At 37.4% G+C, this 24793-nt stretch overlaps 1 protein-coding gene across 1 annotated transcript in view; it reads right to left on the bottom strand.

Annotated features, from left to right (window-relative positions):
* RABGAP1 (RAB GTPase activating protein 1) overlaps positions 1-24793 on the bottom strand; it is a 155620-nt gene that overhangs the window by 96134 nt on the left and 34693 nt on the right. Inside the window, exons 3-9 of the mRNA XM_065879947.1 lie at positions 10493-10727; positions 9264-9468; positions 6229-6403; positions 5298-5455; positions 1675-1785; positions 1223-1289; positions 441-543 (exon numbers count right to left, since the gene is read on the bottom strand). Coding sequence (XP_065736019.1) covers positions 441-543; positions 1223-1289; positions 1675-1785; positions 5298-5455; positions 6229-6403; positions 9264-9468; positions 10493-10727 — 1054 coding nt within the window. The remainder of the gene's footprint in view (positions 1-440; positions 544-1222; positions 1290-1674; positions 1786-5297; positions 5456-6228; positions 6404-9263; positions 9469-10492; positions 10728-24793) is intronic.

The following is a 24793-nucleotide window of genomic DNA, read 5'->3' as shown; positions in this document are numbered from 1 at the left end:
GGTGGGACACTAGGAACTGTGGTAAGCTTTTGCTTTTCCCTAGATACCTTTGAATTTTTAACTATATGTGCATATATTATCTCTCCACAAAAACAAGTAATATTTAGAAGCCTGTAAATAAATTAATTTAATTAAATATAAATGTAAATTAAAAATAAAAAATAAATATTTAGAAGCCTGTAAATAAAAAAAATAATATCTTTTTTAAAAGTACATAAATAGAAAAGGAAGCAGGAAAAGGAAAAAATGAAGAAAGGAGAGGGAGGGAGAAATACTTTGTTTACTGGTCAAATTTAACAGTGAACTCAAAAAACTGTTCAAATTCCTTTGTTTCATCAGAAGTAGGTAAACACTAAATATTTATCAAATAAGTAGTGCTAAGATTTGGGTATCTCCTTGGGACTAAAATTTCTGTTCATGATGTCAGCAATCTGCATCACCTTTAGGAGTTTCTTCATTTACAATCTGAAAATGTGGAGATTTTGGATTCCAGCTCCCAGTAATAACATAGGACTTTCCATCTGAACTTTTGCCCATAGATTCCTAAAGAAAAGAGTAAAAACAACATTAATGCCAAAAAAAAAAAAAAAAACCCACACACACAAAACAGCTAACCCGCCATTCTGCTGCCTTTAAAAAAATAGAGGTGACAAAAAATAAGAATATGAAACAGGATCATATATATATAAAAGTTAGGAGTATATACAAATGATTACAGTTAAAATTAAAGATGTGCCAATTATTTATGCAACTGCTCCTGAAAAGTTATACATACAGTAAATGCTTGCAAATCATATCAAACCGTACAGACACTAGGGAAATTTACTACCTAAACCTATGTTGAATTCTTCTGTCAAGTGAGTAATTACTACATAAATTTAGTTATGAAAACAAAGGTTTTCACATAATATCAACAATATGAACACCACCTACTTTTATAAAGCTCATGATAGTTTGCAAATAACTCTCACAAAATGTCTCCTTTGATTCCCACATCAACTCTACATGATAAACAAGAATTATTCACTATTACACGATCAAGAAACTGAGACAGACTAAGTAGCTCTAAGGTCAGACTAGTAAACAGCAAGTAGGAAATAAGGAAATTCCCTTATCTTTGTTTATTGCTTCATAAATGTGCTTTAACCTTAGATTTGGTGAAACAACCTTTATAGAGGAAATAGTGTATAAACTTAAAAAAAAAAAAAAAAGCAATCCTTACCAAATCTAACAAGTGCATGTCACTATTTCGTACATCTTTTCCTGGGCTAAGGAGAAGACCAAAACACCTGCAAAAAAAGAACTGACGTAAATTTGGAAAAGAGACTACAGAAAGATGTTTAAATTAGATCACTTTAAAAAAATTCTTCTTGATAGAAAAAAGGACATATTAAAATTATCAATAAAATAGCATTACCAAAATCATCTTTATTTCCTTGAGATAAACAAATTTTATGTTTGCCTTGTGTTATCACATAGTTGAGATCAACATATTAGCTGAAGATTTATGAGAGATAATTCAAAATGAATGAAGTATTCACTTTAATGAACAAAAGAATTCCTCAGGGAACAAAATATTTTGCAAATACATTTTTGAATACAGTATATGACTGCTCCACTAGACTGACAAAAACTAAAATTTATATTTAAGCCAAACTTACTAAAAATGTTTACCTTTCAATGGCAAGTTCCTTATTAGTTGTTTGTTGCACATAGATGACAATCTTTTTATCAATTCCTTGGCGTAGTTTAAAGCATTGTCTGTCTTTATCTTTAGGAACTGCACTGTAGAACAACATGTTTCATTAATCTTGCAAAGCACTTTCTCATAACATACACCAGAACAATTTTTGTTATGATTTGAAAATCAGGCACTGAAAAGAATCAGATTTAATTCTTTTCTATGCCTGGTATTCAAGTCATAACAGATATTTAAAAATCATCATCTGCCTCTTGATATGAAAATATCATCATTACTGTATGTAATCCACTAAACCATTATAGAAACCATTTATAAAAGCTACAAAACCACTCTTATGACCCCTAAAACGTGGCTTTAGTTTTTTCTTTTTTGTTGCTGTGAAAATTAAATTAGATATTTATAAAGCTCCAAGGCACTCAAAAAATGTTAGTTTTTTTCACTTTCTATTTAGTCACTGTTTTTTACAAATAAATTATTCATGCCTTATTTGTTTAAATATATAATGAAGAAAAGATAATTATATAGATCCTTTGAATTTCAAAACAAGGTGCTTTCAAAAAACAAGAAATGAGGAAGATATAGTCAACAGTAAGCTGTTGCCTAATTCTTCCCTTAAGCAGCAATAACCTTACTGTAAGCATGTGTAATAACTATAAAAATAACATTAATGATGCAGTTAAACATTACCTTAAGAAAACAGTTGAAAATATTCTCTAAATGACAGTTTACCAAAATAATCCCCTGGTCTCCCACCCACCACTTTCTCTAGCTCCTTTGTTCTCAAAGGCTTACAAATCTGCTACAGCAATCAGCCAATATACAGCAAATCTAAATGGTGCCTTATTACTGTACAACTTTAAGATAATAGCAATAGAACCATTAGAAGATAATATAAAAGGCTACATGAGAGCTCTGAGTACCTACTCAAACTAAAAATTGGCTCTGAAGAAATAAAATTAGTTTGACTCCCATCTGCACTACTACACCAGTAACCAATTCAAGAACATGTGATAACGCTGAGATTAGAAAATCAAAGAATCTTAGCATAAGAGTCTAAAAACGACCAACGTGCAAGAAAAACTTCTGCATACTAAACTGTCAAATATTTGTGGCTGACAGAATTTTCACCTATGAGGATATGGACAGGTCTCAGATTTTAATTTATATTAGATACACTAGTCTCTATGTTCTGTGGATATTTAAGTATAAATTAATATAATCTCATCTCTCAGCAGTATTTAAAACAACAACAGTGGAAATAAAGTTATCACTGGTGTCCTGAGTCTGAAGGGCAAGGAAAAGCTACATTAATAGGAAGCAGGGTGGAGAGTATAAGCAGTAGAAGTTCACTTCACTGATGTTGGGGGGGTCTAGACTGTATTTCTGGTCTTATCACTATCATTGAATGAATGGATCCAACCAAGTAATTTTACATTTAATTCCTATTGTGTAAATTAAGAAGCAGACATCCAGGTTATCTTCCCTGGCTTTCTTTACCTATAAAATAAGGACAATATCAAATGGGGTACTTTGTAGATTAAATAAGATCAGAACGAAGTGTTTTGAATGATATAAATGAAAATGCTCCATTTTCCTAAGGACTAAACTGAAATGCAGGTTTCTAATTTTAATAATATAGGATTATACTTTTTCAGGAATGAAAAGAAGAGCATTAATTCTTGCCACGGCACTTGGTCTATATTTATGCTATGGCGAAACCACAATCTATCTTGTACTATGGCTAACTATATATACATATATTTTTTAAATAGGTGGTAAGTCATATGGGTATACCATTGTATCTTTTTTTAGGTATAACTGACATACAACATTAGTTTCAGGTTTACAACATAACGATTTGATATTTGTATATTTTGTGAAATGCATCGTATTTTTACCATTCTATTCTGGTCAACATTTAATTTCCACTTTTTAATTTTGCTATTATTGTGTTAAGGGGAATGTTCACGCTGATAACTCTTTTGGCACCGCAATGACTGTTTCTGTAAATTCCTAGACATACTACAGAATCACTGGATGAAAGGAACTGCATTTGAAAAGTTCAAATCTGATGCAGAAAGGCATACTTGTCAATGATTTCATCAGTCTATTAGGTCACACAACACTATTTTCTAATGTAACTATAAATTCAGGAAAACAATGCAACAAAAAGATAACAAAGCCCTAACAAATGTGAAAAACAAATGACCATCCAGGGGTTTTCTGTATAGCACTTCCTTGCTATACAGGTGAACAGACCAGGGATATTTGTGATCGTTACCTTTCTACTTAGAATATACCTGATCTCAGAAGGAGGAGAAATTATCCTAGTGCTTCTCTTCTGAGAGATCTTAGAAATCTTTCCTATTCATAACTGGGGTTTATAAGTGATCTACATAAATATTTTTAATAAAGGGAAAAAACTGTTTAAACAAACTGTTCTGTTTCTTAAAAAGGAAAAAAATTATTACAAGGTTTATAGATTACAGTTTCTACTTCCCAGTACAGGAATGCATACTGCAGAAAGCACCACATCACAGTGTTGCTGTGAGAACAGAAATATAGCTAATAAGAAAGCATAGAGCACAAGGCCTCACACTTGATTGTACAAATCAAAGTTGAAGCTGCATTGTACACTAAATTGGCCACCAGATGGCATGACAATTCCAAAGTCTCTTGAGGGAGAGCAAAGGTTATCAGTTTTTCAAACAGACCAATCATTGTGCTTTTTAATTTAAAAGCAAGATATTAGAAATCATTCATATTTTGATGGAATTTCATTTTATGAGGTAGTCATGGAGGAAAGAAACTTCTATATGCAACTATTGATTATGATCCCAAGTGGCACCCATTTTGTGATATGGGCTATGGAGAAGAAAAAAAGTCAATCATCTTGCAACCATAATATTTTAAAGTTATAAAAGATTTTAGAGTCTAGCCACATCATTTTATAAATAAGGAAACTAATGTCAGGAGATGTAAAGAAACTTGGAAAAGGTCACACTGTTAATGGTAGCAATAAGTAAACTAAATTTAAGTTTTAATTTCTATTCCAGGGTTATTTTCACTACACAAAGAAGCATAATTTTACTTAAAAACCAAAACCAGTTATTTCTATGTAAGGTTAGATTTCAGATACAGACCTCAATTCTCCCCTTCCAATGTGTTCAGATAAATTTTAATGGTAAAACTTGATTTCAACAGCCTTAAGACCTTTACATTATTAAAACAAATAAACCAACTAACCAACCAAAACACAAAAAAAATCCAGCAAAACAAATCTAGCTACAGATCCAGCTGACGTAGCTTCTGTCATATTTCATATCAGCAGTCAGCCAGTTACTCTGAGTCCATCTAAAAGAACATGGTAGCATGATACATTTTCCTACGTGAAAGAATTTTTTTTATTGTTTAAAATTCTTTAAATCTTGCCTCTACAAATTTGCCTATTTATTTTCCTTTAAACTCTATCCATAAAAGCAATCATTTTATAATGTAAAAGTTATGTAATCTGACCTAGAATTTCCCTAAATCCACAGATAGTACAGCATGTTAATACAAACTCAAATAAAAAGAATAAAATAAGATGTCCTACCTAAAATAACCTTTCCCATCATCTTCTTTTATTTCTAAAGACACAGAGAAGGTAAAGATGTCACTGTCAGGAGTCTGAGGTGCAGTAGTTGCTGAGAGGGGGGTCTGCTTGGCAGAACGGCGGAAGGCAGTGGCAAAACTGTAAAGTATCCGGCTCACCTACAACCAGACATGTTAGGAAATGGGCTGTTATCACAAGAATAAAATACTTTTGTTAAGGCTGAAGGTGACCTATGTTGTTTGAGGGGAGTAATTCATCTTTCCTCCACTGATTTCTTTTGACACATTATCTAATTTATTAGACCTATAAAGCAAGCAACACTAAAAATGGTCAGAGAAGAGGCTTTAAAAAAGAAGTGGTTGTGGGGCTTCCCTGGTGGCGCAGTGGTGGAGAGTCTGCCTGCCGATGCAGGGGACACGGGTTCGTGCCCCGGTCTGGGAAGATCCCACATGCCGCGGAGCGGCTGGGCCCGTGAGCCATGGACGCTGAGCCTGCGCATCCGGAGCCTGTGCTCCGCGACGGGAGAGGCCACAACTGTGAGAGGCCCGCATACCGCAAAAAAAAAAAAAAAGTGGTTGTGAATCCAACTGAAAGATGATTTCCAAAATTGTTAGGAATTACTTGAATGTATCTATTATAATAAAAATAATTCTACAAGTTTAGCTCTAAAAGAACGGTTTGCAAATACGTCATTGCTAGAACCAAGATGCCTATTTAACCCAATTAAGCAGCTGTCAATTGGTCTCAACAATGAGGTTCAGGTTAACCAAACTTTTAGTTTATTTACATTTCAGCCCATCCAGCTGAAATAAACAGTAGCAGAGAATTTCATTTGGCTTATAAATGACCATAATAAATACTATAATCATTTCAACGTAGTGAAGGTACAGATGAAGTTTCATTTGCAGACAGTTCCCTCTTAAGTACTTACAGCTTCTTGTATTTCACACCGGAAGACATGTATTCTGAAGAGCTCTGCATTGTAATGACTTTCAGTGAAAGCAAAACAGTCACTCTCAGGAGTTCCATCATGCCCTCTAACACAGAAGAGGATTTTGTAGATAGGGTAGTTTGCTATTTCAGTGTTTGTCTGAGGATCTAAGAGTCTGTTCAGAAAAAAAGATATAAAGAGATTAGAGGGACTGTAGACTATTTTCACTAAATCCATACTATGATTCAAGACTCATCTTTCTAGCAAAAAGATCATATAATCCATTTTTGGTATGCTAATCATATTAATCTTAAGTCTTGATAAGTAAGTCATATGTGAATTCTTAAAGTTACTGATTACACAATTCCATGATACTAAAAACTACATAACCCCATGTTTTAGGGAGGCAATCAGGAAAGCATAAACAGTATCAATGTTTCTTATATAGTCTGTAACTAAATAAAGATAATGGGTAAATTGGAATACCAAAATAGATCATTAAAGCTGTGCTTCTCATTATCTCCTAAAAGAATGACCTAATCTGCTTTATTATTTTAAAAAATAAAAAGGTGATGTGCTTTATCAGAGCGAAACATGTTCTTTTGCTTCATGGCAAACAAGGGAGAGAGACTGTAAAAAATGTTAACACCTAAAAAAAGAAAATCATTAATAAAATCAAAAGGATGCCATTCACTGAAAATCAAAGGGATATCATTCATTCAAAAATGTATTCATTCAACAAATATTTATGTGATACCTACAACATTTCAGGCTCCATTCTGGGCACTGATGATACAGCTATGAAAGAAACTGAAAAAGAAATTATGCAATTTCAACATTGAATGGGCAGGGCCACTGATGGGAAAGCCCAGGGGATAATAGAAATACCTAAGAAGGGGACCTAATCCAAGTTCAAAGGCACTTTCATAAAGACTCTGAAAACATGGGGCGAGAGAAACTAGTTTTCTCATGTCTTTATAGAATTAAAATATATTAGAACAAAGTATTACTTCAGTTGGGGGGAATGACTATTGACTAAGAAGCACATAAAAATGAATGCTCATATAAAAATGAGTGCTAAGGAATTCCCTGATGGTCCAGTGGTTAGGACTTAGCGCTTTCACTGAGGTGGCCTGGTCAGGGAACTAAGATCCCACAAGCTGCAGTGCAGCCAAAGAAAAAGAAATAAACTTTATTACAAGAAAAAAAATGAGTGCTAAAAAAATTTTATTAAGTTTCACATTAATAAATACAATTAAAATTAATATTTGTGAGTCTTTGTGAAATAGTTCTTTAAATACTCAAGAGAAGAATTATATATGCAGATAACTGGAATATTAATTAATTAACTTACTACTACTGCTAACCAAATACAGCTACAACTCTACTACCATAAAAATCCAAAATGATTGAGGGTGGAGAAACAGATACTCTCATACACTGCTGATAGAAGTGTATGAACTAGATCAATATTTCTAGATGGCTATTTGGCAATGTATCAAAACCCATAAAAATGGGCAAATCTTTGGCCCAGTAAGTCTACCTTCTAGGAATTGATCCTAAGGAAATACAAAAATACATAAAAATTTAGCTAAAAAATAATTTATAAGAAAATTACAGGTAAAGCACTTACATGCTCATATAATAAAAACTTAATATTCGCTATTATTAGTAGTACTTTTCTCATTAAAACAACTAAAATATGTAACATTAGAGATTGGTTATTTCTGAATAGCCCATCATGTGCCATCATAAGTTAAAATTTTTCAGCATATTTACTGATATGGAAAGAGATTCACAATATAAAAAACTAAGTGAGGAAAGCATGTTACAAGATGGTATGTATTATATTATTCCACTGTTGTTAAAAATGTTGATTCTAAGTTGTATAATTATACTTGCCCATATATGTAGGTATTTACACACATACACAAACATATACACATACAACTACACAAAAAGGGTCTTAATAAACCAAGATGTTAACTGTTATTTACCAACGGGAGAGTAGAATTAAGAATATTTTCCTAATCTAAAATATGGCACAAATGAACCTATCTACAAAACAGGAACAGACTCACAGACATAGAGAGCAGACTCGTGGTTGCCAAGGGGGAGTGGGATGAGGGAGGGAAGGACTGGGCGTGTGGGATTAGCAGGTGTAAACTATTATATAATAGGATAAATAAACAACAAGGTCCTACTGTGTAGCACAGGCAACTATATTCAATATCCGGTGATAAACCATACTGGAAAAAAATATTAAAGAAAAAAGAATGTCTATATGTGTATAACTGAGTCACTTTGCTGTACAGCAGAGATTGGCACATTGTAAACCAACTATACTTCAATAAAAAAAATTAAATTAAAAAAAGTATTTTCCTAAATTTTTGCTTGTTTGTGTCCTCTGATTTTTCTGAAATAAGTATGCATTTTTTATAATAAAGAAAAAGTTATTTTATTTCAGTTCTGTTCAACTCATTATTAGAGTTTTGTATTTAGCTAGTTAATACAGATATCTGACTGGCTACCTTTAATCACTGTTATCTGTTTCAGTTAGTATAAACAATAGCCATTATGAGAGACTTTTCTGGGCCTCAGTTTCCTCATCTTAAAAATTTAGGATCTGTACTGGAATAGTTAATATTTACCAACAGGTTTCTGTAACTTCCAAAGTCAGCATGAAATCTCATACTGAACTAATATGTCAATCTAGTATTTGTACTGGGGACACATGAGAAATATAAATTGTTAGGCAGACTCTTAGGTCAACATGTTTCAATAATCCCCAAAACATTTAAATTTCTAATGTGCTACACAGAACTGGGGTGGGGAAGAGTATAAAAAACTGTTCAAACAAGTGACTATTTTTCATAAAGGTCACAATCCTTGGAAGATGTGATAACTAAGTGCCAGATGAATTAAACATGAATAAAATAATTAGATTTTGTTCACTACTGCTTCTTTCTAAAACTATAGGTCAGAAATCTGATCAAATGTTATTGAATACAAACAGTTCAAGAAGCTGGTCTCACCTCACAGTTCCTTCAGATACGTTCGGCACTGACAGGGTTACATCTAGTGAAATCTGACACTGGCCCCTTAAGATGGACATCATCCTTAAGGCTTCCACTTCACTCCTGGGAGCATTTACTGAGGCACAGCCTAAATAAGTTAGTTTGCTGAAAACTACACTGTCCTCATCAGCCACTGGCGTGAAAGGACTAGACCCTTCAGAATCTGAAAGAAACAAGAAGGAGGTGATTATTTTCACTTTGATATTTTGTTGACATGAATATCAAGTAAAAATCTACACGTTACATTTAGGTTCTAAAATTAAATACTAATGAGAGAATATGCCATTGCCCCAGAAGAAATGCCCATTAAAGCCAGAAATCTCACACCAGAACTCTGTCACCAACACTAAAAATTTTAGGTATGGCTGTAGTCTCAATCCCAAATCTAAACAGTGACCTGAGACTCAGATCTGATTTACCTTTCTGACTCCTCTAATTTGTTTTGACTTTATAATTTACATTTAGATCAAAAATACATTTAGTATTTTACCACCCTGAAAAATCCTATCTGTCTTCTTTCTGATCTGCTCTGTTATAATTATTTTTCTCATTCATCATTGTAGCTACTCTATCATGTTCTCTCAGTCCCCTTGCTTTCCCTTTCCCAATAAACATCTACAGTTTTAACACCCTACTTTCCCCAAAGCCTTTATAATTGCCTTTTTTCTCCTTCCTTGCTAAGTCTTTCAGCTCCCTTTTTTCAACTTGACCACTATTCCCGCCAAGCTATTAAAGGCCTGGGGCAAACATCTCTTCACCAAGCATTATTCCTCTATCTCTCCAACACTATACTCAAATTCCTTCTTTCCTGGAAAAAGATCCTTAAATACTCTAAGACTCCCTCAATGTCTTATAGCTGCTGTTTCTCTTTCTGTGGTATAAATGACATACATTTAGAGTGGACATGTGTATAACTGATTCACTTTGCTGCACACCTGAAACCAGAACAACACTGTAAATCAACACTATCCCAATAAAAAATTTTTTTAAACTGACATACATTTAAAGGGAAATCAGAATAGTACATATATTTACTCCTCTCACATCCCCCTAAATCTAGAATCTGAAGATTCTAGAGAACATAGATAATGGTTTTTGCTTGCTTTGAATCAAACCTAGTACAGAATGGACACTCAAATATTAAAAACAATAACCTTCAGTTATGCAAGCAATGCAGCAATCCTAACCTCCTTGTCCAGGTTTCACTGGCAGGCTCATCTCTGGTTTCTGGAGCCCTACTAATGACACAGGGTTAATGGTGGATGAAGCTGAGAGTTGATTAGAAAGAGGTCCATCTCCTTCGCCATCCAATTGTGACCTTTCCACAAGCTCCTTGTCCCCTGGCTGGTCGTCCATTGGAGGATCCATCAGCACATCTGCTAGCTCTTTTTGCAGCTGCTGTTCACTTCCATTCCCTATAATCTAAGGGTCACAAATATATGCAATCAACAAAATGAGAGAGGCCAGTACTGATTTAAATGGGTCCACATCTAGAGAAAATCATCAGCAATTCTTTTGATATACAGATATCTTCTGAATGTCTTTAAAAAACAGAATAAATCAAGATCTATAATAAATAAGAGCTGCAGCTGCTCTCTTAATTCATACAGCTTTTCATGAAAAAGTGTATAGTGAATTTGAGACCAATACCCAGAAATATATGTGATAGTCTGTCAATTTTATTAAGTTTTCTACCATGTCCTAAACTAATTAACAACTAAAATATTTGTAATTTTACTTGTACGATGAGAAATAAAGCTTGTTAAGAGGAGAAGCTTCTCGGACTTGCCTGGTGGCGCAGTGGTTAAGAATCCACCTGCCAATGGAGGGGACACGGGTTCGAGCCCTGGTCCGGGAAGATCCCACATGCCGCAGAGCAACTAAGCCCATGCGCCACAACTACTGAGCCTGTGCTCTAGAGCCCGCAAGCCACAACTACTGAGCTTTGCCAAAAAACTAGCTAGTTTTTTGCCAAAAAACTACTGCGTGCCAAAACTACTGAAGCCCGCGCGCCTAGAGCCCATGCTCCGCAACAAGAGAAGCCACCACAATGAGAAGCTCGCACACCAAAACGAAGAGTAGCCCCCCTGCTCGCCACAACTAGAGAAAGCCCACACGCAGCAACAAAGATCCAACACAGCCAAAAGTTAATTAATTTTAAAAAAGAGGAGAAGCTTCTCTTATGCTTAAGGAAAAGGGAAAATGTGTTTGCTCCCGAAAATTATCAGTAGAAACATACTTATCAGGTAGTAAATCATCACATGCATTTTTACCACCCTTGCTATAAGTTAAGTCTCCTGTATTTCTGAGGGAGACTTCGCTGACATAAATAGTTCTTAAAGTTCTGAGACATTTGAATAAAGCTGGGGAGATGCACGTATAAAATGACCCTGAGGAACAGAAGCATTCCTTTTCAACGTCAAGTATTTTTCTAGAGTCATGATGGTTTATTATTAGTTGCTCAACAAGGAAGTAAACAAGTGCAGAATCAGGTGGAGAATCAGGTGCCCAACGCTAAGGAAAACCACAAGTGACAAAACCCAGTATTGTCACCAAATGCTTATTCAAGAAATACTAGAAAAATTAACAAGAGAATTAATTTACGAAAAGGAAATCATGATGAAAAAAAAAGTGTGCTGATTTAGGAGGGTTTCTGAAGACTAAAACCTGACAAAAAGTTAAAATGGGTGGGGCTATGAGATTGTTAAAGACAATGAGGTCTTCCCAGTAAAATTAAGACACAGTTAAGAAGCAAAATTCCAATAACAGAGGTACTCTGGACTACTAAGGAACCCAGTTCAAACATCTTTTGTAACTCCATAAAATTCAAGTCCCTTTGGCTGTAAACTATGATTGAGAAACAGTCGTAAGTCTTTTTTGCTTCATTTTCCCAAGGAAATTCTAACATGTCAGCTATTCTTGCCTTGGAAATAAGGGCCGGAGAGGTGTTCAGTCTCTGGTTTCAATGACAGCATCTGTTTTTGTGAACTTCCTTTTATATTCAGAGTTACTGCTATTGGAACTACAATTCAGTCAAATAAATTTAACTCTTTGCTATGACTGATCCTATACATCACAAGTGTAATCAAATTTCTTTTTTCAGAAGTTCTCCTTTCAAAAGTTTTTTAAAGCATCTAGAAAACAAACTAGAGCTTAGTTCTAATTAACCTCTTATTTTTTCAGAACTGGATAAGAAATACTGCAGGAATCACCTGCAGGAAATAAAAGATAGCCTAATTGAATCTAAACCATTGTCCAAGTGGAAGGAGAAATAACATAAGTAGGATATTTACAGCTCCCTAAAATCAGATGAAGAAAAGATATTAGACTCCATGTTTAAGCAATTAGTAATGATAATTGGGAAGGTTACCATTAAAGAGCAAACTAAACTGAAGACATTTTACATGCTATGAGGTACTGTTTTTTCTTTGGTATATAGGCTAAATAAACTCAAGTTTTCTTTTGGATAGGCTACCTCCACTGTAATATATTTACAAACCCTGAAAGAAACATGTTTATATGTTTGCCTTTTGTGTTTATACATGTTTATCTGCATTCTTCCCTTGTTTATAAAGTCTGTAAACGCAAGAACTGCCTTCTATTTCCTTAACTCTTCCTTAAAGGGTAGGAAAAAGTAATGCACACACACAAAAATGATTTTTAAAAGCTGCTTAAAAATAGCAACCTAACTTATGCTTTGAATAATTAGGTCCAATACAGTACTCAGCACTTACCATGTTAGATCATTTGTGCACCTTCAATCCAATTTCAAACTTAACTATCTGTCACATAATTTAATACTTATCTCAATTAAGTTTTTCGTTTTTTAAAAGACAGTCAATTAATCTTCCCTAGGCTTATCTGGGAAACACTCAGCAATGCTTTTCAAGGTTCTCAAGCTTTGGCATGCCTAAGAATCACCTGGTGAACTTGTTGAAACACAATCTGTTGGGCCCTAACAAGAATTCCCATTCAGTAAGGCTGGGATGGGCCTGATAATTTGAATTTTTTAAAAGTTTCCAGGAGATGGTGATGCTGCTAGTCTGGAGACCACACTCTAACAACCAACCTTAGATTAATGGTTCTTAACCATGACTAAACAACACAATTACCAATATCACCAGGGAGCATGTTAAAATTAAAATACCTGATCCTCCCTCTATCCCCTCACCTCCTACCCTAGCAACTAAATCAGTCTCAGAGATAAAGCCTTGGCATATGCATTTTCAAGAACCTCCACAGGTGATTTACAAAACAAGTGGCAGGCCAGATTAGGCCAGCAGGCTATAGTTTGTTAACCCCTCGTATAAATGAACAGCTTAAATCAGCAACTGCTTGTCTGACTTCTTGTCATAACAAAAATAAACTCATTATTAGCATGGCTTTCTGTTCCTTGCTGCTAACAGCATTCCTAACAGATACCACGATGATCTCTAAAATAAATGTAGTTGCAGGTAAAGTAATCAAGACACGGTATTAGTGAAAGGACAGATAATACAGAACAAGGAAACAAAATAGAATCCAGAAATAGACCCACACATACATGGCCAATTGGTTTCAACAAAGTTGGCCAGATAATTCAACAGAGAAAGGTAATAAAATAAAACAAATGGTGGTGGAACAATTAACTTGACATCATACATATGCAAAAACATCAATCTCTTTACGTCACATACAAAATTAATGCAAAATGGACTGCAGATCTAAATGTAAATCCTAAAACTACAATATTTACAGAAGAAAACACAGGAAAAAATCTTTGTAATTCTGGGACACAAAGATTTCTTAGGACACAAAAAGTATGCATAAAAGAGAAACATGAAGCACTTTATTAAACTAGAAACTGCTGCTTGGAAAACACTGTTCACAGAATGAAAAGACAAGCCGCAGACTTCAAGAAAATATTTACAAATCGTATGTCTGATGAAGGAATTATATCCAAAATATACACAAAATTCTTATAACTCAATAATAAAACAAGCAACCCAATTTAAATAAAGGGCATTTCACGCAAGAAGACAATGCAAATAAGCACTTGAAAGAAACTCAGTATCATTAACCATTAGGGAAACTGACACCACTATAGGATGCCGCTATATACCTATAAGAATGGCTAAAATTAAAAACAAAACAATCCTGAAAATACCAAGCGCTGGCAAGAATGTGGAGCAACTGAAAAATGCTCATACACTGCTGGTGGGAATACAAAATGGTACAGTCACTTTATGTAAATTTTATAAAGTTAAACATACACTTATCTATGACTCACTCCTAGGTGTTTACCCAAGAAAAATAAAAATACATGTCTATACAAAGACCTGTCTGTGAATGTTTATAGCAGCATTATTCATAATTGCCAAAAACTGAATACAAAGTAAATGTTTATCAGCTGGTGAATGGATAAACAAACTGCCACTGATACTAAAATAACATGGATAAATCTCAAAAGCATTATTCTAAGTAAAAGAAGTGGACACAAAAGGCTATATACTGTATGATTCAATTTACATGGCATTCCAGAAAAGGCAAAACTATAGAGACAGAAATCAGATCACTGATTGTCAGAGGCTGGGAAGGGGAAAGATGAATGACTAAAAAGAACTATAAAGGGACTTTCTGGAGTAATGAAAATATTCTGTATCTTGACTGTGGTGGTCGTGGTGATTACGTAAGAGTTTACATTCATTAAAGTTCATAGAACTGTATACCTAAAAGGGCTGTATTTTACTGTGTGTAAATTTTACCTCAATAGACTTAAACTTGGAAGGGGATATTCATAGCGGGAGAGGCTATGCATGTGTTGGGGCAAAGGTTATATGGGAAATCTCTGTACCTTCCTCTCAATTTTGCTGTGAATCTAAAACTGCTCTTTTAAAAAAGGCTATTTTTTTAAAATAGAAAAAAATGTGGTTTCTATGAAAGATGCAATTTTGAGAACACAACTGTTCCTTTTCTCTACATGCCCCTCAAAAGGTGTTCGTCCAGGATTCTGTTTTTGGCAATAACTTCATTTTACAGATTTTCCTGTGCCATTTCATCCAATCCCAACGATACATAAACAATCCCTAATATACATCTACAACCCCTCTCTATCTAGTGGACAGACACCTTCAGCTAGATACTCCAAACTTACGTCAAAACTTAACTCTAATTCTCTTCCTGCATCTTTAAAAAAAAAATTAATGAATTGCACTACTTTCCACTCAGTTACCAAATGAAGGATTACAGTCATCCTTCACTCCTCTCATTTCCACACTACTCACAAACCCTACTGCTCCTTGCTCAACTGCCCATTTTTTCCCCTCTGTCTCTCTGCATAGCTAACACCACAGGAATCTCTTTCATTTTACATAAGCCTACCTACTGGAAAGGTAGTAGTTTCCCTGCCTTCTTTCTCACTCTCCTCTGATTTATCATTCATATGGCCATTCAAATTACAAGTGCAAATCTTAGTTCTGATCAAGCACTGCCTTATTTTTATACCCTCCAATGTTTCCTCAACGTCCATCAGATAATGCCCATATTCATTACTATGTTCTATGAGTTTCTCACAACTCTGCCCAATTTACTTTTCCATCTCTTATCTGTCACATCAAACTACTCAAACTCCCCAAGACACACCATAAACCTTTAAACATCTAGACTTTGCACAGACCGTTCCCTTTCCTGGAAAGCCTTCCTCTCCTTTGCCTTTCTACTCTTAAAGACCAAGCTTAAACTCTGTTACCTCCTCTGAGAGATCTTAAGCCTGATATATGCGGTTTAATCACTCCCTCCTTAGAGAGTGCTATCAAAATATTAGCATACTTGTTTATTCCAGCATTGCTACTTGTTTTAGAGAATATTTGCTTAGTGGGCCTCTTCAACCAGACTGGGCATTATTAGATAGCAGAGACTGTTTCTTCAATTATCTTTATATTCCCAAAGCTTCAGGTAGCTGAGGGTAGAGAGTATATCTACAATACATGTTTAATGAACTGAATTTTATAAATGCCAAGAATAAAAGCCAAAGTATTCTTTTATCCAATTTGGATACTGGGTATTCTACAGATTTTGGTTTAGTGCTAGAAAAGGAAATCTGAAAGATTTTAGCTTTGTTAATGACTTAAAAATAAAACAAAAACAAATACCATTTCCTATTATGAGTGTCATTAAAGTATCATTAAACCTGAACATTTTATAAGTGTCATTAAAGTTTAACATTTACCATAAGAATACTGGGCAGGACCAAATAGCATGCTACAAAATGCAAACAATTATCTTTATTTTGAAACCCAAAAAAGACTTCTAACTTAATTTAGCCCAAATATAAAAATAAAAAAGCAAAGCCGGTATGTACAGATAATACAACTAAGAATCATATTTAGATTTGTGTTCATCTCCACGTAATCTTTAAGAAGAGGAAGGGAGAGTTCTTTTAAAATACTCCTGAATTGAGAAGAAAAAAACATTAAATAGCCAAACACAGACATGAATGTTTGCAAGGACAGAGACTATTCAGTGAATGATTTATTCGTAATTCTACTTACAAAGTAGAGTAGTGGTAAACAAATCAAAAACAAAAAACACAACTGGAACAAGAGTTGGCTTGTGGCACACATCACAGGCTGTGTGAACAGGACCCCCCTGGGACTGCACAGTGTAGCTTACACAACTGTACTTAGTAGTCCTACTTGGGCTCCACAATAAGACAGATCTGAGTTGGGGACATGCCTCTAACACTAACTCTATTGGCTATGGACAAATTAACCTCTAGAAGCCACAACTGTCTCATCTCTAAAATGAGAATGTTGGACTTCCCCGGTGGCACAGTGGTTAAAAAATCCGCCTGCCAATGCAGGGGACACAGGTTCGATTCCCAGTCTGGGAAGATCCCACATGCCGCGGAGCAGTTAAGCCCGTTCGCCACAACTACTGAAGCCCACATGCCACAACTACTGAGCCCACGTGCTGCGACTACTGAAGCTTGCGTGCCCAGAACCCGTGCTCCGCAACAAGAGAAATGACCTCAACGAGAACTCTGCGCACTGCAATGAAGAGTAGCCCCTGCTCGCTGCAACTAGAGAAAGCCCGCACTCAGCAACGAAGACCCAGCGCAGCCAAATAAATAAGTAAATAAAATGAGAATGTTAATACCTATCTCACAAGATTGTCATGTTTCAATGATTCAGTAATATGATCATTGGACACTTATTATTTACATTATAGAAAAAAAAAAAAGTAGTTCTTCTACTTTCCTTGGTCCAAAGAAAACTAAGAACACACCCACTATTTATGTGCAAAAGAAGCATTACTGGAATAACATCTGTCCTTTCTAAATAGTATCAAATAAAGGTAATAATTTGAATGGTAGAATTGGCTACAAGCCCATTTCCTTGAGAGCAAAACTACATTTATGGAATCAAAGGACAAAATGTTCCAAAGGCAATATCCAGTCATTTCCTGGTCTTAATTTTCTGCTTCTAACCTTATAGCTCCTGTTTCCCTTCACTGCAACAATACCAACTAGGCTCTACTTGATTTACCAGTTATAAAAAGCTACTTTAGGCAGTTTGAGATGCTTTTACAGTAGAGATTTTATGTCTTCAAGAAAGCATGCTTACGAAATGAAAGTGTGTGCTAGAAAAATCCACAATCAGAAAATTAAAGATAAATTCCTGATGATCTACAGTTCCCACTACTTACGTCATACTGCAGTGAAAATACAAATGAAAATGGTTCAAACTAAGTAATTTTACTCAGCTTCAGGTTAAGAGCTGAACCATTTCAAAACAAGTATACAAATCTCGTCTTATCAGAAAGCAAGGCACAGGGCTTCCCTGGTGGCGCAGTGGTTAAGAATTCGCCTGCCAATGCAAGGGACACGGGTTTGAGCCCTGGTCTGGAAGATCCCACATGCCGTGGGGCAACTAAGCCCATGTGCCACAACTAATGAGCCTGCACTCTAGAGTCCGCGAACCACGACTACTGAGCCCATGTGCCAAACTACTGAAACCCGCACGCCTAGAGCCCATGCTCCACAACAAGAGAAGCCACTGCAATGAGAAGCCTGCGCACCGCAACAAAGGGTAGCCCCCAGGGCTTCCCTGGTGGCGCAGTGGTTGAGAGTCTGCCTGCCAATGCAGGGGACACAGGTTCGTGCCCTGGTCCAGGAAGATACCAAGTGCCGCGGAGCAGCTGGTCCCATCAGCCATGGCCGCTGAGCCTGCGCGTCTGGAGCCTGTGCTCCGCAACGGGAGAGGCCACAGAAGTGAGAGGCCCGCGTACCACAAAAAAAAAAAAAAAAAAAAAAAAAAAGGTCAACTGGGACTTCCCTGGTGGCTCAGTGGTTAAGAATCTACCTGCCAATGCAGAGGACATGGGTTCGATCCCTGGTCCAGGAAGATCCCACATGCCACGGAGCAACTAAGCCCATGCACCACAACTACTGAGCCTGTACGCCCTAGAGCCCACACGACGCAACTACTGAAGCCTGTGTGCTGCAACTACTGAATCCACGTGCTGCAACTACTGAAGCCTGCGCGCCTAGAGCCCGTGCTCCGCAACAAGAGAAGCTACCGCAATGAGAAGCCTGCGCACCACAACGAACAGTAGCCCCTGCTCGCCGCAACTCGAGAAAGCCCGTGCGCACCAACGAAGACCCAACGCAGCCAAAAAAACCCAAAATAAATGTCAATTGAAGAAGGACCCAAAATACTTATGAATGTTTTGCTAAATAATGGGATTATGGCTAGGTTTTACTTACTTTTCTTATTGTCTGGGTTTTCTAAAGTAAGCATATATTATTTTTATAATTACAGAAAAAAATGACAAAAAGGCTATTCGCATCTTGGGAGAAAAAGAAAAGCAAGCACATTCAATTCTACTGCATGCAGTGGTCCCGACTCCAGGCTCTTTCAAGCCTCTTGATCTTTCCACATGTCACAGACTCTCTTCTTTGGGAAATTCTTAATGACTCTTTAATGCTCTGCTGAATTGTTACCTACTCTACGAAAACCTTTCTTTTCTTCTTCAGGCAACAATTATGTTCTCATATAATTCTGCTCATATCTATATTCCAGCAATTGATGAATTTTGTCATGATGACGTATTTACTTAAGTGTCTCCCCCGCCACCAGTCTGATCCCCTTAATTAAACTGTGTGTTCATGGTTCACTAACTCTGCTTGAATAAAAGATCTGCATTTTGGGGGCTTCCCTGGTGGCGCAGTGGTTGAGAGTCCGCCTGCTGATGCAGGGGACACGGGTTCGTGCCCCGGTCCGGGAGGATCCCACATGCTGTGGAGCAGCTGGGCCCGTGAGCCATGGCCGCTGAGCCTGCGCGTCCAGAGCCTGTGCTCTGCAACGGGAGAGGCCACAACAGTGAGAGGCCCGCGTACCGCAAAAAAAAAAAAAAAAAAAATCTGCATTTTAGAGGACAAGATCAACTGACTCCAATACAATTTCAGAAACTGAGTCAGAAGATTAGTCTAGGCAGTACTAAGTGAGAAGGAGTGACTTCTGTAGCTGCTGACTACTTTAATAAAGCCTGGCAACTTTTCTCAACCAAAATAATGTCAGCTGGATTTTTCAAGAAGAAAACTCTATGAAGATTAAAAAGCTTAAAAAAATCCTCTAACTGAACTTTCTGCCTCAGCAGTACTATCTCATCAATGTACCCCAACCAACATTTAAAGAGTATCTTTGGCAAAGAGCTAAACGGTGTAAGATTCCTACACCAGGGAAGTGAAGCAGAGAAAATGCAACATGTTCTGAACTTATGGAAAATTCTGATTTTGATGTGAGTTGTCAAAACATTTCATAAAGAAAAATACCTGTGTTTTTTATAACTACACTATCACATAAAGCTTTCCTTTAAAGGGTTTAACCGAAGCATTATCCTCTCTGAGAAGCCTTCCCCCTGACTCCTCCCCCAAGCTGAGATAAGTTTCTACCTGCTCTGTTCTATAGCATCCTTTTGTTAACCTCTATCACAGCACTGATCTAATTATACTCATGTTGAAAATTAAATATGGCCACAAAATCTCTACAGTTCCTCCATCAAGAGATATAGTCTATTTCTCTAATCCCATGAATGTGGGCTGGCATTGTGGCTTGTTCTTCTACAACAGAATGTGGTAGAAGTGACACCATGTAACTTATAAGCTTTAGCCTTAAAAGAGGTCTTACAGTTTTCACGTCTGCCCTAAGACCACCATGCTGTGAAGAAGCCTAAGTTGAAAACCACATGGAAAGAGAGACCCAGTCAAGCCCAGTCGCCAGCCAACGCACCAGCTGAATGAAGCTGTATGAGCCTAAGCAAGACTAGCAGAACTACCCAGTCAATCCGTAAGATCATGAGAAATAATAGTTTTTCAAACCTGAGTTAGTTTGTTACAAAGCAAAGACTAGTAGAAATCACTGCAACAACATTTTTAACAAGTGTCATCTACCCTAAGCTATAAGCATCTTGAGGACATGAACTATGTCCTATTCATCTTGATTCTCATTCAGCCTTTTAAGAAGTATTCTTTGGCTGTGATGTTCTACAGTTTCACTGTCATCCTGGTTGGGACTCATTCTGTTTTTTTAAGCTGAGGGTTTATATCCTTTATCACTTTCGGAAGATATTCAGCTATTACACCAATTTCCTTCTCCCTCATTCTATTTTTTTTTTTTTTTTTTTTGGTTGCGCTGCGCGGCATGCAGGATCTTAGTTCCCCGACCAGGAATCCAACCCGTGACCCCTGCAGTGGAAGCACGGAGTTCTAACCACTGGACCGTCAGTGGTCCCCCCTCCATCATTCGATTTTTAAGGAACATTTAGGTACATGTTGGTCCTTCGCATCCTAGTCTCCATGTTTCTTAATTGCTTTTTCATATATTATCATCTTTCAATGTTATTTTCTGGGTAATTTCCTCAGATTCATTTTGTAGGTTGCACCTTTAATTTCACTGGGTCTAATCTTCACTTGTACAAGTTCTATTTTTAGTCTGCTTGGTATATTAAAATCTTTTGTAATGTTATTTTCTAACGTTTCCAAAATTTTCTTTAAATCTTTAGTCATTTTAATCATACCATGGTTACAGCAAATAATTCAGATGCCAAAGTTTTGGTGAGATTTGATCTTACTGGGGGTTTGCTAACTCTTGCTCATGGTGAATTGTTGTTTGTAAATTTTTTTTTAAAGGTTAGGTTTTTTTTTAATTTATTTTATTTATTTGTTTATGGCTGTGTTGGGCCTTCGTTGCTGCACACGGGCTTTCTCTAGTTGAGAGGAGCAGGGGCCACTCCTTGTTGTGGTGCGTGGGCTTCTCATTGTGGTGGCTTCTCCTGTTGTGGAGCACGGGCTCTAGGTGTGTGGGCTCAGTAGTTATGGCTCACCAGCTCTAGATCACAGGCTCAGTAGCTGTGGCACACGGGCTTAGTTGCTCCACGGCATGTGGGATCTTCCCAGACCAGGGCTCGAACCCGTGTCCCCTGCACTGGCAGGCGGATTCTTAACCACTGCGCTATCAGGGAAGCCCCATTCTTTGTAAATTTTGCATTGTGCACTATTCCTCATCAGAGTTACCTGTGGGAATACTATGCAGCCTGGGTGGCAAGCATGTCCCTCCATAGTTTTACAGCTGATTCTGTCAGGTGCCCCAAGAGTATTACTAACCCAGGAACAAGAAGGTAGTATAAATTAAAACCCCAAACATACATGAAGGCAAGCCTATGGGTACAAATACTCAACAAGACTCCCCTCCAATCAGTGTCCAGTGTAAGACAGAGAAGCTTCCTTATTTTTTTCCTGTGACTGTAGGCAGGTTACTATGATTATTTTCTCAAGTATATCCTTTCAAGTTAGGATGTATCCCAAGTGTGTTTTATAAGGAAATCTCAGTTCCAAAACCTCTCTCTGTAAAATCTAAGGCCTTATCTCTTACCTAATTTACCTATCAAAACCCAGGTCCACTGGTTATAAAGAACAGCAAATTCCCCCAGAGGAGGCCCAATGTCAGTTCATACATATAGTTCTGGCTTTCATTTCCCTCTTTGCTTTCGTTCCTTGCGGATTTTCTTTACATATTTGTGAATACAGCTATACAATTAAAAGGGTATTTGTTGGTACCTCCCTGATGACGCAGTGGTTAAGAATCCGCCTGCCAATGTAGGGGACATGGGTTTGAGCCCTAGTCCTGGAAGATCCCACATGCTGTGGAGCAACTAAGCCCGTGAGCCATAACTAGTGAGCCCTCGTGCCACAACTACTCAGCCCTCGTGCCACAACCACTGAAGCCTGCGCACCTAGAGCCTGTGCTCTGCAACAAAGAAAAGCCACCACAATGAGAAGCCCACGCACCGCAACGAAGAGTAGCCCCCACTCGCCGCAACTAGAGAAAGCCAGCACTCAGCAATGACCCAACACAGCCAAAAATAAATAAATAAATAAATAAATATTTTTTAAAAAGGGTATTTGTTGTATTTCATCCAGCTTTCCTAAGTATTTTGTATCGAGACATTTTTAGGTTTTCTAAGTCATCATATTTCCCAAAATGGAGTTCTTATCCTCAGTACCTAACAGAAGTTGGTCGATTACTAGCTGTCAACTGAATATTCAACAAAACACTCAATTAGACCTTCAGGGGTGGAACAGCGACAGACCTTTCAAATGTATCCTCTAACTCCACTGCAATTTTAAACTCTACCAGGGGTTGAAAAAACAGTTTCATAAAGTGTGGGCATCACTGGCAACACATCTGTAGATATCCTATCATACCTTCTTCTGATGACAGATCTCACAGATTTAACAGTAACTTTTAATCTTCACTTATTAGTTCTGTAGCCAATAAACCAATATGCTGTGTAGATGTACTGAAATTACATGAAAATACATAGAGAAAACATTTTAAATTTGGAAAACATGTTGCTCAATTTCCTGTTCTATAAAACAGAATTATTGGGGCTTCCCTGGTGGCGCAGTGGTTGAGAATCCACCTGCCAATGCAGGGGACACGCTCTAGCCCGTGCTCTAGAGCCTGTGAGCCACAACTATTGAGCCCACGTGCCAGCAACTACTGTAGCCCACGTGCCTAGAGCCCATGCTCCACAACAAGAGAAGCCACTGCAATGAGAAGCCTGCACACTTGCAACGAAGAGTAGCCCCTGTTCGCTGCAACTAGAGAAAGCCTGGGCACAGCAATGAAGACCCAACGCGGCCAGAAACAAATTAATTAATTAAAAAAAACAACCCAAAACAGAATTATCTCCTTTTGGTGGACAAGATAAATGAGAGTGGGCTTCCCTGGTGGCGCAGTGGTTGAGAGTCCGCCTGCCGATGCAGGGGACATGGGTTCGTGCCCCTGTCCGGGAAGATCCCACATGCCGCGTAGCGGCTGGGCCCGTGAGCCATGGCCGCTGAGCCTGCGCGTCCGGAGCCTGTGCTCCGCAACTGGAGAGGCCACAACAGTGAGAGGCCCTCGTACCGCAAAAACAAACAAACAAACAAAAACACTTAAGGGCTTCCCTGGTGGCGCAGTCGTTGAGAGTCCACCTGCCGATGCAGGGGACACAGGTTCGTGCCCCGGTCCGGGAGGATCCCACATGCCGCGGAGTGGCTGGGCCCGTGAGCCATGGCCGCTGAGCCTGCGCGTCTGGAGCCTGTGCTCCGCAATGGGAGAGGCCACAACAGTGAGAGGCCCGTGTACCGCAAAAAAAAAAAAAATGAGAGCGAGCAAAAATTTCTCTGGAGAAGCCCTGAGGGTCCTTCCCATTTACCGAAAATGGTTCACCAAATTAGAAACAGGAAGAATAAGTCTAACAGTACTTCAAAAATTAACAAGAAAATTTTCAACAGGAACAAATCCAAAAGGAGAGAAGACTGATCTATTTGCATCTATACTCACTTATGCTATCTTCCTATTTCAGAAGCTGTTCCTAGGCTAACCCTTCCACTTATACACACGAAACCCTTTTCCCTAATTGAATCAAAGATTTTGCTCTCATTTTGTAGTAGCAATGTCCCCCTTTACTGAATAATTCTTATCAGTATATAAATATCATAAAATCCCTCACTGGAATCCATATCACCCTTCAGGTACCTCTCTATTTTTCAGCTCCTCTGTTAGCAAAAAATCCTTGAAACAGTTGTCTGTTTCTGCTGAAAAATCAACTGGTAACCTTATGGGGATTCCCTTCTATGCTATTTGCTGCTTTTCCCTTGTTGTTTCATCTAATCCCATAGCTTTGAATACCATCTATATACTGTTGACGTCAGCCACAATCTCTCCTGAACATCAATCACATACATGCAACTAACTACCTGACATCTAAAAATGACATCTAATAGTCATCTCAAATTTAATGTCCTAAACAGGACTTTGATTCCCCTGTCCCCTGCCCCAATTCTGGTCTTCCTACCTTTTGCCCATTTCACTAAATGGCGAAACCATACACCTAACAGTTCAGGCCAAAATCTAGGAAGCAACTTTACTTCTCTCTGCCTCAAATCCCATATCTAATTT

Source organism: Phocoena phocoena, chromosome 6 (assembly GCF_963924675.1).
Source record: "Phocoena phocoena chromosome 6, mPhoPho1.1, whole genome shotgun sequence".
NCBI classification, from domain to species: Eukaryota; Metazoa; Chordata; class Mammalia; order Artiodactyla; family Phocoenidae; genus Phocoena; species Phocoena phocoena.
The sequence above is the reverse complement of the archived record's forward strand: the minus strand, read 5'-3'. Positions and strand labels throughout refer to the sequence as shown.